The sequence below is a fragment of the Labeo rohita genome, chromosome 3 (assembly GCF_022985175.1).
Source record: "Labeo rohita strain BAU-BD-2019 chromosome 3, IGBB_LRoh.1.0, whole genome shotgun sequence".
Taxonomy (NCBI): domain Eukaryota; kingdom Metazoa; phylum Chordata; class Actinopteri; order Cypriniformes; family Cyprinidae; genus Labeo; species Labeo rohita.
In genome coordinates this window covers 33,161,479-33,174,865 of record NC_066871.1, presented here as the reverse complement: position 1 = coordinate 33,174,865, position 13,387 = coordinate 33,161,479, and the positions used below count along the sequence as shown (strand labels likewise).

Sequence of the window (13,387 nt, the reverse complement as noted above, 5' to 3'; positions counted from 1 at the left end):
TGTTGCCAAGTCTGTGTTTTTTCCACGGAACTGGATTACTTTAACACTGTTGCTGTGGATTATTTTATTTTTCACGTCCGCGGGTTGAAGCCAATAACGTGATGTTTAGCCCCTGGAATGCGATTTTTACCAGGGGAACCCCTCCAAAAAATGTGTATTTTACCCCCCAGAACACCATTTTTAACAGGGGGACCACCAAATTTTGAGTAGCATTGGGGAGGGTTTTGTTGTGGCAACCTGGCAACCCTGATTATCAATGAGAATCCATTGGCAATGTCCCTCTCTAGGTGTTTGAGATAGTTGAGCGAGTGGAGGAGATGAGGAAGAAGTGGCCTGTGGCTTGGGGGAAGCTGGACGAGGGGAGTATCGGGGTGGTTTCGCCCTACGCCGACCAGGTCTTCCGAATCAGAGCCGAGCTCCGCAAAAAGAGGATGCCAGAGGTCAGCGTGGAGAGAGTGCTCAATGTCCAGGGTGAGTGAAAGATGCCTGATCTACAGTATTTTGATATCTAGAAATTGCAAAAAGTTTTATTGTTTCTTGGGGAAAAACCATGGTATCATGCAAATTGTGGGACGTTTAGATGTTTAAAACTAGATACTTTTCTTACTAGATTAAAAGAGTAGTACACCCAAAAATTAAAAAAAATTGGCTGAAAATGTAATCAACCTCAGGCCATCTAATATGTAGAAGAGTTTGTTTTTTGTCAAAACAGATTTAGAGAAATTTAGCATTATATTACTTGATCACCAATGGTTCCTTTGCAGTGAAGTGTTAATTAGGTTAACGAAGGGCGCATTGTCCGTCATTTTGACAGATGGGGTCGTAAAAGTTCTGTCATAATCGATTTATTACCCCTCATTATAATTGTCATATTTTAATTAGTATAAAACATTTAATTGCTTTTATTTTTGTTCACATTTTTAATTTTAATCATGAGCCTACAGTGTTCTTCCATAAAATAGCAATAGGCTAGGCTTTTTGTTACTTTTGATATAAAACAAACTCTCGGATTTTAAATTCTGTCCATTTCATTAGGAAATTCAAACAATAAGTTCCGTTTTGCCGCTCTTTAATGTGGCGCGATAGATCGTTGTAGCTTCTGTGTACTCGCCTGTGCATAATCTAAAGCATAGAAAAACATTCGTGACAGTTCCGTTTTTGTTCTGGATCCAGTTCTCTGCTGCTACATTGGAGTGCACTCACCACCAGCTGTCCAGGGGTGGGAATTACAGCTACAATTTTACAATAGATCACCCTCAGTTTAATCCGTCAAAATGACGGACGGCCTTCAGATTTTTAGAAGTTTTAATGACGGGCAATTTTCGGTTAACGCAACCTCTGATTTGACTATATCTACTAATAGATATCATCATTACATATCAATGTAATATCGTTGATGATAAAAGATTAGGCTAAAATGTATTTATAAAATAAAAACTTTACTAAAATCATTTTATTTTTGCAAAAGAAAAAAAAAGAGGAGACAAAATATTACAGACTGCGATTCGAGATTTTCCAAGCACATCGTGATTCTGAGCTTGGTTTTGAACAGCAGACGGCACTGCTTGCTTCAAAATCCTTACACGCACTTGAACCTAAAATAATCATTCAATTTCGCGTCATAAAAGCATTCTGAGCCGAGGTGAAATTACATGACTCAGCCGAACGCACAAGTTCTCTTCAGCACTCTTCTTCATGAACATTTGATTGTGCGGATAAAAAGTAGATTAGAGCGCCACCTGCTGTTAAAATACAAGCTCAGAATCGGTTCCAAAGAGAACGGCGATGCATTCGGAAGATCTCAGAATCGATCCACGAATCGATGTGTTGTCCCATCCCTAACTGATAATGAACAACCGTGTGACCTCAAATTTACATCTTTAATTTGAGTAGAATATTGCATTGGATATAGGCTAAAGTCCAGCATATATGTTAGAAAGGTTAAGTAAAACCCTGGGCAGAAAATGTTTCCATTTAAGAGAAAATCCATGATTGGGGGATTTAAATGCTTGACATCTGGCAACCTCACGGAAACTTGATAGCAATGCAAGATAACAAAAATGTATAGTAAGAAAGGAAAAAAAATATTTCAACCGTGGAAAGATGTCAATACACACAATTTTTCAAGTTGAAGTCCACCGAAGTTAATCTCTCCTGTCTGGTTTGTTTGTTGGGCAAAATGGTGGATTTAGCATTATGATTGGTCAGATCGCCTGCCGATCAAGCTGTTTGCAAAGGGTAAATTATTTATGGTCTTGGATTTTTTCAACAACGAATGAGAAAGATTGTTAAAATTTAGTTAAAGTGATGTACCATCAGCACAATTAAGGTACCTAACATTTGACCAGTTTTCGCATCGGGAATGTGCCTGTGCTTTCTCAAAATGCTGTCCTTGGGAAAAGATCACTGGGTTTTTGACCAGACCCCATGTGTCGTCCCAGAAGGGTGGCAGAAAGAGCAAGTTTACCAGACAGCAATTTCGCCTGCCAAATGTCTGTTTGGTGTCTGAGAAAAGAGCTGGTGTCCTGCAGGTTTCATCTGAAAAGCCAGATTGGTTTGTGCATAATTGATGGCGTTTGGTTCAGCCTGTTGCGTTGAAATCACCTTTTTAATAGATTGAGAAATACCTGTAACTCAGCTGCTTGTTTGGCACAGAGATTCATTTTAGGTCATCATTACCTGATTCATGCTCATCTGGCTGCCAGTCTGAGCTGGGCTCCAAAGAAGAGAAGGCACTGCAAGTTCTGCAGTTGTCATAATTCATAGGTTGTTAGAAGAAATCTTCTGTTATTATAGTGACATTCATTTCTTCTGAATACATCAGTTGCATCTTCATGGATTTCAAGATTTCCAGGGTCAACATGAAGTCAGATTTAACCCTGTTTTCTAAAGGCATCTTCACGTAATTTAGCCGTGGTCTGCCAAAATCAAAACTCAAGGATTTGCTGTGTTTAGAGCTTGAGCGTTTGGACATTTAAAGTGAAGGATTTAAAACATAAATGTTGTTATTATCATCGTCATCATTTATTCATTTGTTTATTTGATTATATTTCTGTTCATATTTTTAAATAAAAAGTTTAACTAATGTAGAAATAAAATAAAAATAAAGAAATAAATGTATAGATAAATAATGTAGTAATATAAAAATAAAGGAATAAATTATTTAATAAAATAAATAATTCATTTGTAATAATTTAATCCTGCAATTATTTGTATCTTTTTTCTTTATTTTTTGTATTTATTTTAAGATTTATTTTTAGTCTTTTTAACTTTTAAATTTGATTATTCTTTAATTTTTTTATTATTTTTGTTTTTATATACCTACTACATTTTATTTGTTTGTTTGTTTGCTAATATTTCTATGTTCAGATTCATAAATAAAAAAGTTAAACTTTATTTAAATTCACGCAGGTGTTTTATATGCATGACAAAACCTGTAGAAATTAAAAGTAAAGAAATAAATATAAAGATAATGTAATAATATAAAAATTATTAAAGGAATAAATTATTTGATAAAACAAATAATTCATTTTTAATTAATTTTTTTTATTTTTATTATTTTCTCTGTTTATTTTAAGATGTATTTTTATTCTTTTAAACTTTTAATTATTCTTAAAAAAATTTTTCATTATTTGTATATTTTTATATACCCAGTAAATGTTTTATTTATTTATTTATTTATTTATTTATTTGTTCATATTGTTAAATAAAAAGTTTACATTCACACAGCTGTTTTATATGAAGAACCAATCCTGCAGAAATTGAAAATAGAAATAAATGTATGTATGTATAAATAAATAAATGTAATAATATAAAAATAAATAAAGGAATACTTTTTTGATGAAACAAAATATAATTCATTAAAAAAATATATATCCTTTTTTAATTTTTTTTTCTTTATTATTTTCTGTATTTATTTTTCAATGTTTTTTTTTTTCAACTTTGATTTAATTATTCTTTAACTTTTTTTTTTTTTAATTATTTGTATATTTTTATACAAGTAAATGTAATAATAATATAGTGTTTATTTATTTATTTATTGTTAATTGGGCACCTAAAACACTACACTAAAAAGGTTTGAGTCAATTTAAAGTCCAGCTACATAATCCAAACCAAACACTCACCAAATAAAGATAGTAAATAAAGAATTTTGTCTATTTTCTTGCCTGTCATGTGACCATAATCAACCATGTGTCATTAAATTATTGAGCTATAATTAAAAAAAAATATCAGGCCATTCTTTAAGAAAATATTTAATGTTGACAGAATTCAGCTGACAAAATTCTGTTGACATACAGGTGATTTGCAAATGCTCTTTTATGTTGACTTTGTATCAGATGACTTTAGCTAGCAGCATCAGCAACATGTTAATTCCACAAATCTGCTCCCGTCCGTAGGTAAGCAGTTCCGGGTGCTGTTCTTGAGCACCGTTCGCACCCGTCACACCTGCAAACACAAGCAGACGGCCATCAAGAGGAAGGAGCAGTTGGTGGAGGACTCCACTGAAGACCTGGACTACGGCTTCCTGTCAAACTACAAGCTGCTGAACACCGCCATCACTCGAGCGCAGTCCCTGGTGGCCGTGGTGGGAGACCCCATCGCTCTCTGCTCGGTGGGACGCTGCAGGTAATCAGACACTTTTTAAATAGCTTAACCACTCTGTTGAAGTTCAAGACTATTTATGTATTTAGTTTTAAAAATGAGAGCAGTCAAAAGGGTTTGTTTCAGCATTTCTGCAATCAACCTAACCTCAAAAACAAAAAAAATAAAAGCTCGTGCTCTGAGTATGATGATGTGAATAGGACTTTATGGTTTGTGGGTAAGTCTGAGTGTGTGCGCTGGGCAGACAGTGGCTCGTTGCTGTCTGGTTTTGGTGAGTACCTGTGTAGTCACTGTCCCCAAAGGAAGAGCTGTCCCTCTGCCTACCCATCATGCACTTCACCGCTGTCAGCTTGGACTAACACGCTCCACACGCACGGACGCTTCAGACATTGCTTCTACAGAAGGGACATCAAATCGTTTGGCACCTCTCTTCAGGGGTCTGTTAGGAGGACAGTGTGAAGCTAATGCACTTGTTTGCGTCACTGCAGCATTGTTTCAGTGCGTACGTGTCGGGATTCAACAATGAATCAATAATAAACAATGAATTTGATTGAGTAATCACATGTGCATGGAAAATATCCAGCAGTCATGTCACTTTACAGTAGTGAATAATCATTTCTGTTGACAAAATGCATCTGAAATATGTGAACCTGGAGCACAAAAGCAGTCATAAGGGTCCATTTTTTAAAATTGAGATTTATATAATCTGAAAGGTGAATAAATAAGCTTTCCATTGATGCATGGTTTGTTAGGACAATATTTGGCTGAGATACAGATCTGAAAATTTGGAATCTGAGGGTGCAAAAAAATCTAAATATTGAGAAAATCACCTTTAAAGTTGTCCAAATGAAGTTCTTAATGCATATTACTAATCAAAAATTAAGTTTTGATATAAAGTATCTTCATAGAACATGATCTTCACTTAATATCCTATTTTTGTCATAAAAGAAAAATCGATAATTTTGACCCATACAATGCATTGTTGGCTATTGCTACAAATATACCCATACTAGTTTTGCAGTCCAGGGTCACATATAGTGAGCTGCTACGCTTTACTGAATCTGAATTAAATCTGATTAGTCAAAGACATAATCGACAGAATAATCAATTAGTACTCGATTAATCGATTGGCATGAGTCCTGCTATTAAATTCAGATTCACAAAGTCTCAGTTTAGTTATTTTTCAAGAAATCCAACTGTCATTGCTTCACAGCTCTCATGATTTTAGATTATAAAAAGGAGTTATAAATAAATAATAATGCAAGCAAATACAAAGAACCAGAAAGACAAAACAAATCAAAACAGAACAAACTAATCCCATATCGCCCTCTTCACCCTAGAGACCTATGTAATGGCACACCGATGGGCGGTCAACACATACTTGTTCAACCTACACTATCAAGATAATGGAGCCAAAATCTTATAAAAGTGATTTGAATTAACAAAAACCAACTGATTTTTTTCTATTAGTTGTAACTTTACAGTTTCTTTCAGCCACTGTTTTTTATATGGGAATTTGGTTTGTTTCCATAACCTTATATCTGTTTCTTTGCAACAATAAGCACAAACTGCATTTGACAGCATTTGTTTTAATTCTGATGCCAATTCAGTGTTGATTCATGGATTCTATCTGATGGTTTTGGCTTACTAGTTCACTTCCAGAGCAAAAATGTACAGATAATGTACTCAACCCCTTGTCATCCAAGATGTGTCTTTCTTCAGTTGTAAAGAAATTGTTTTTTTTTTTTTGAGGAAAACATTTAAGGATTTCGCTCCATGTAATGGACTGCTATGGTGCCCCTAAATTTGAACTTCCAAAATGTAGTTTTATGCAGCTTCAAAGGGCTCTGAACAATCACAGCTGAAGGAAGAAGTGTCTTATCTAGCAAAACAGTTTAAAAAGAAATTACAATTTATATACTTTTTAACCTCAAATGTCTTGTCTAGCTCTGTGTGAATAGTTTTTTCCGTTCATGACAGTTAGGGTATGTCTAACTCCCATCTCATTTTCTTTTCCAACTTCAAAATCGTCCCACTTCGCTTTTTGTAAAGGGTGTTTGATCTTCTTTGCATGTTCACTTTGTAAACACTGGGTTGGTACTTCTGCAACGATGTAGGATGATTTTGAAGTTGGAGGAGAAAATGAGATGGGAGTTTTTAGACGTACCGTAAAAAAGTTCACACAGAGCTAGACGAGACAAGCGTTTGATGTTTTTAAAATTGATGTCATTTAAAACTAATAATAATAAAATTAACCGATCGTTTCGCTAGATAAGGTCCTTATTCCTCATTCAGGATTGTGTAGAACCCTTTGAAGCTGCATTTAAACTGCAGTTTGGACATTCAACCTATTGATTCCCATTGAAGTCCACTATATGGAGAAAGATCCTGGAATATTTTCCTTAAAAAACATTTATTTTCCACTGAAGTAAGAAAGACATGAACATCTTGGATGACATCAGGGTAAGTAAATTATCAGGAAATTCCTACTCCGGAAGTGAACTAATCCTTTAAACATGATATAATAAGGTTGTGATAACAATATAGTTTTTATACTCTTTATTTTATACTGTTTTACATAATATTTACATAAATCAGTAGGCAGTACTGAGTGTACACTGTGCAGTATGCTAGTAAATTTTCTTAAATCATTGATTTAACATTCAGCCTTGGATTTGAGAATCAATGGAAACATGTCAGGTTAGGGGACCAGTGTTGGAGAAAGTTACTTTTTTTTTTTTTAAAAAGTAATGCATTACAATTTTGTGTTACTCCCTGAAAACGTAACTTAGTTATGTTACTTAGTTACTTTTTATGAGAAGTAATGTGTTACGTTACTTTTGCGTTTACTTTTTAAAGCTGGGCAGGGCTTGCTTCTTTGTTTTTAATATAAAACAATTCTAATGTAAAATCCATTTTACACCAAAAGTAAAATTAATTCAATCTCAGGCTGAAAGAAAAGTTCACTTATGCAGGAGATCACTCATCAGCTATAAAAAAAAAAATCAAGCACAAATGTTAGTTTACCTAAAGTCATTTTTGCTTATTAGTATGGTTGAATTGCATCATCGAAGGTCAGCAGCAAAGACACTGGTTAATAAAATGGGATTAAATACATAAAGGATATTTGTTTTATTTAACATATTTAATTATTGCAGGGTTGTCTCGTATTCCAAGTTTGCGTTTCACTGTTATTATTCATTTTGAGGAATACTGAATCTGTTTTTTGTGAGTGAGATGAATTAATGCATGTTCACATTTAGTCTAGAATACAGTAACATCATGTTTACTCCCAATTTCCCGACAGGAGACTTGTCAATCAATAAATGGGGAAAAAAGTAACCGGCGTTACTTATTTGAAAAAGTAACTATTACTATATCTAAAAAAAGTAGATATTTCTTAGAAATTCAAAAGTAATGCGTCACTTTACTAGTTATTTGAAAAAAGTAATATTACGTAACTCGCGTTACTTGTGTATATATAATGAACATATTCACTGCTAACTAAGAGTTTTCCCTTTATAAACCCGTAATATGCTGCTTATTAATAGTTAATAGTTGGGTAATAAACAACCAATGTGCTAGTAATATGCAGCTAATAAGCAACTAGGTACGATAGTATTCAGTATTCTAAATACAAATAAATATCAATACATGATCATCATTTTTTTTTTTATATTAAAATAAAACTAGCCCTAATAGTAAAGGTACAAATACAAGAGAGCAGTGAATGATGTCTATCTAGCTCCCGACAAGATAACAATCCCTTGTGCCTGTGACCTTTGACCCCTTGTGTTTTGGCTCTTTGTGCTGGTTCTCTGACATGAATATGACAGTTTGTGTTGCTGTCGGGCAGGGTTGGGCGTTTGTCTGTCTGTCTGTCTGTCTGTCTGTGTGTATGTATGTTTATATTGGTGTGTTGACACTCCCTCAGAGAGCTGTCTGTCACTTTGCTGGCAGCCCTCTGCTCCTCCGGCTCTAACCTCCCTAGCTGCAGCTCTGCTGTCGCTATGGAGACAGACTCGCATCATCCAATCGCTAGAGCCCGGCCACAGGAAATGTCAAGCCGAAGGGCCTGGCAATTAAATCTGTGTGTGCGCTGAGGACTCTATGCTGTGAGCTGGCTGAATGGACAGCACTGTTTAACAGACTTCAGTAATCGAAATGTTAACCTCGTGACATGACGAATGATGACCAGTCCAGCTGAAGTGATATGACAGTTTTAAAAATATTCTTTAATCTAAAATAGCTTTCATAGATCAATATATTGTTTAATTTCATGAAAACATGGTATTTAAAAATATAAATTATATAATGGGTGTGTGTGTGTGTGTGTGTGTGTGTGTATGTGTATATTCTCATTCCTTTGTGTATTTTTTTTTTTCTGCTTTACAAAAAACACCACCACCAAGTATGTGTATTATAATTAATTGTAAACTTATAAACTTAAATTAAACATAAACTAAGTTACAAACCCTTTTTAAAAATATGTATATGAAAAGTTATTAAAAATATTACTATTATAACATTTTTGTTTTCCAAACTTGCATTATGGTAATGCTAATTTGGGAGTCAAATGTGCTTAATTAGCATGAAAATGTCAGAATGGAAAAATATGTATGGTTTTAAAAATAGGCTTCCTTTTAATTTGTAAAATATAATTTCGTCTTATTTATGTTTTGGATATTTTTTGAACCAAACATGTTTTATTACTATAAAAATGAAAACATCTTCATTTTAACTCCACCAAGAAGTATCTTATCTTATCTTATCTTATCTTGTCTTGTCTTGTCTTGTCTTGTCTTGTCTTGTCTCGTATTATTTTATATCATATCATATTATATTATTATAATTGATTATTTCGACTTGAAAAATATTTTTATAACATTTTTTTAAAAACTGTTTTTATTTTTGAGTTACAGTAATGAAATGACAAAAAAAATGCATTAAAGCATTGAGAATTAAGGACATTAATTTTTTTTAATTTTAAAAATGGGCTTCATTTTATTTTATAAAATGTATTTTCTTCTAGTTTTTTCTAGTTATTTGTCAGATATTTTTCTGGGCCTAACATGTTTTATAACAATAACAGTGAAAACAAACGTTACATTACATTACATTACATTACATTACATTATCTTATATATTATTTATTATATAGACTTGACAGAATACTTTTATAACATTTTATTTTATAAAGTTTTTTTTTTTATTTTTATTATTTTATTTTATTTTTTTTTGAGTTAAAGTAATGAAATGACAATTAAGAATTTTGGATGTTAAATGTTTTTTAAAAAAATAGGCTTCATTTTGTTTTGTAAAATGTAGTTTCTTCTCTTCTTTCAGAAATTTTTCTAGCCCAAACATGTTTTATAACAATGAAAACAGTGAAAAATCTAAAGTACAACAATTATATTTACTGGATAGTGAAGCTTTAGGTTAAAATACAGCATTAGAAAAGTACCACCAAGAGGTATAAATATTATAATTCATTATTTAAACGCAAAAAATATTTGACATTTTATTTTAACTTTTTATTTACTTTTTATTTAACGTTTTTATTTTTTGAATAACAGTAATGGATTTTTTTTTTTGAGCTTACGGTTTTTTAAAAAAAAAAAAAGAATTTCGGAGGTTAGATGTGCTTAAACGTCATAAAATGTCACAATGGTTTTAAAAGTAGGCTTGGTTTTATTTGGCAAAATATAGTTTTGTATTACTTTCTTATTCTTTCATTTTATTTTCTTTATATATTTTTCCTGTCCCAGCCATGTTCTTGACTGGTTACATAAGATTCCCTTATGCACCTATGACAGATAAATATGTGTTTGCCATGGTTCTAGCTGGCTGCTGTATAACAAATCCACTGTCTACAAGCTGTTTTGCATCTAATTCAGTCTGTCACTGTAGCTTCAACTTGTCAACTCCTCATCAAGCTCCTGATTAGTTCAATCAGTTCCGCTTCCTCAAGGCCTCATCATATTATCTGAAATGAGTTCTGCTGTCTGAGGAGGAGGGGGGCACAAACTATTGCTCACGGAGTTGGCATGTATTGCGAACGCTAACTCAACTTGATGTCTCCAACTGTCTGGTGCTGATATTGCTTGTGTTGCTGCGTGTGACACTGGAAGATGTGAAAGTGTGTAACACTGCTGAGATTGTGACGGATTTCCCACGAGGGACGATAAAGTAGAGTAGAGTTGCTTAGAGGTTTGTGTAGCCAACCGACAATAGTGTCAGATGCATCAACCCTTAAATTTGTTCGTCTTCAGAGTACAAATTAAGATAAGTTTGAGAACTTTCTGACCCTGCATAGACAGCAATGCAACTACCTCATTCAGTGCCCAGAAAGGTAGTAAGGACTTCGATAAATAGTCCATGTGACATTTCAGTAATATATTGACTCATGTTCACAGATGACACGTTTTGGAAATTACTAAAATTGCCAAAAGCATGAACTCACACCAGACACGCTGTCCGTATATGACGCATGCCATCCCAGCCTGCATATTATCGTCAAGCATCTCTTATCAACCTTAAACCGAGCAAATTCTTACAGCTTCAAACGTAACAAGATCCCTCATCTGCCGTTTTCAGAGGCAGGAGAGATCAGCCCTTAAATTACACAGTGACGCATCGAGTTTCTCCAGCTCTGAATCATGGTGGAGCTCTGAGATTAATGTCACTGGAGTCAGGATTGTGAACTTCCCTTTCCAAGCTGCAGCGATATGAAATACGGCTGTTAGGGGACGATTCAGTCATATTTCTGTCTTCCGTGTGTCAGTGTGGCTTTACCAGTCAGCTGTGAGATCAGATTTGGTTTTTCAAGTTGTGTGTTACCCTGCTTGTGTGATTTTGAGTCATTTGTAACTCAATAAGTTGATGTTCAATGGTGCACAAACTCTGTTGTTTTCAGTCATGACTGAATCACTAACTCTAGTCTGAATACGAGCAGAGTCTCATTTTGTTCTTCAAAGGTTCCAGTTGTGCGCCTTGTTTTACATACTGGATTAATAATGGATGTTTTTACCCCTTTGGGATTTTCAGCGTGGAAATCTGTGCTGTCGAGTAACTAGAAGCAGCTATCTGACCAACTATGGAGCTTATAATATGACAATTTGAACGTGATTTTTACTGGGGCACGCCTTGAAACGCAAATGGGCTACTCTTGGGCTAGTTTTGAGTAGCAATTGGGCGGGTTTCGTTGTGAAAACCTGTCACCCCTGATAATATGGAGTTTATAATACGACAATACGATTTGAATTTGAATTGCGTAAATTTTAATTATTGACATACATTTGAAATGTAACACAGTTGAATTTTTATGGCAGTTTTTAAATAGACATTTTCAAACAGCAGATTTTTTTGTTCTGAATTCTTAGACTGCAAAGCATCTAGTTTTCAAACGTGTGATATTTTGCAATATCACTGCAATGTGAATTTTAAGCCTGACAGAAATGTGTATTTTACCCCTGGATACACAATTTTTACAGGGGGACCCCCCTCAAGACGTGATTGGGCTACTTTTGGGCTTGTTTTGAATAGCAAAGTCGGGGGGGGTTATGGTGAAAACCTGGCAACCCTGATAATATGGTTTTTAAATAGACATATTTTAAAACTGCAGATTTTTTGTTCTGAATTCTTAGACTGCAAATATCCAGTTTTTAAAAATACAATAAAAATCGTTTTTGATGTCTGCGGGTTGAAGTGACCCCAATAACGTGATATTTTTCCTGGGGGTGAACCCCCCTCAAAGCGCAATTGAGCTAGTTTTGAGTAGCAACTGAGCGGATTTTGTTGTGAAAACCTGGCAACCCTGATAATATGGATTTTATAATATGACAAAACTATTTGAATTGGGTAATTTTAAATTATTGACACGTGTCATTTAACAAAATTGAATATTATGTGGCATGAAGTTTTCAAGATGAATATTTCCATAATATGCACTGTTGCCAAGTCTGGGCTACTTTAACACTGTTGCTGCGGATTGTTTTTGATGTCCATGGGTTGAAGCAACCCCAATAACGTAATATTTAGCTCCTGGAATGCAAATTTTACCAGGGGAACCCCTTTCGAAGCACGATTGGGCTACTTTTGGCCTAGTTTTGAGTAGCAATTGGGCAGGTTTTGTTGTGAAAACCTGGCAACCCTGATAATATGGAGCTTATAATGAGACAAAACTGAATTGTTTTGAATCAGAATTTGAATTTGAATTGTGTAAATTCAAATTATTGACAAGTCACATTGAACAAAACTGAATATTATGTGGCATTTAACATAGTTCTGATTTTTTTTTTTTTTTTTTTTTTTTTTTTTTTTTTTTTTTTTTTTTGAATATTGAACATTTGAAATTTAACACACATGAATTTTTTATGCCAATTTTTTAATAGACATACATTTTCAAACTGTGGATTTTTTTTGTTCTGAATTTTTAGACTGCAAATATCCAGTTTTTAAAAATAAAAAACATTAAAAAAAAACAGCTTTAAGTTTTCAAGATGAATATTTCCATAATATGCAGTGTTGCCAAGTCCTTGGTTTTCCCGCAGAATTGGGCTACTTTAACACTGTTGCCACAGGTTGTTTTTAATGTCTGCGGGTTGAAGCGACCCCAATAACATGATATTTTGCCCCTGGAATGTGGAATTTACCAGGGGAACCCCAACAAAAACGTGTATTTTAACCCACAAAATGCAATTTTTATTGGGGCGATCGCCATCGAAACGTTTTAGTTTTGAGTAGCAATTTGGCAGGTTTTGTTGTGAAAACCTGGCAACCCTGA

General features: G+C 33.9%; 1 protein-coding gene across 1 annotated transcript in view; it reads left to right on the top strand.

Moving 5' to 3' along the window:
- Window positions 1-13,387, top strand: part of helz (helicase with zinc finger) — a 79,844-nt gene that overhangs the window by 36,727 nt on the left and 29,730 nt on the right. The window contains 2 exon segments of the mRNA XM_051101150.1: window positions 288-471; window positions 4,398-4,626. Of these exon segments, the coding sequence (XP_050957107.1) occupies window positions 288-471; window positions 4,398-4,626 (413 nt within the window).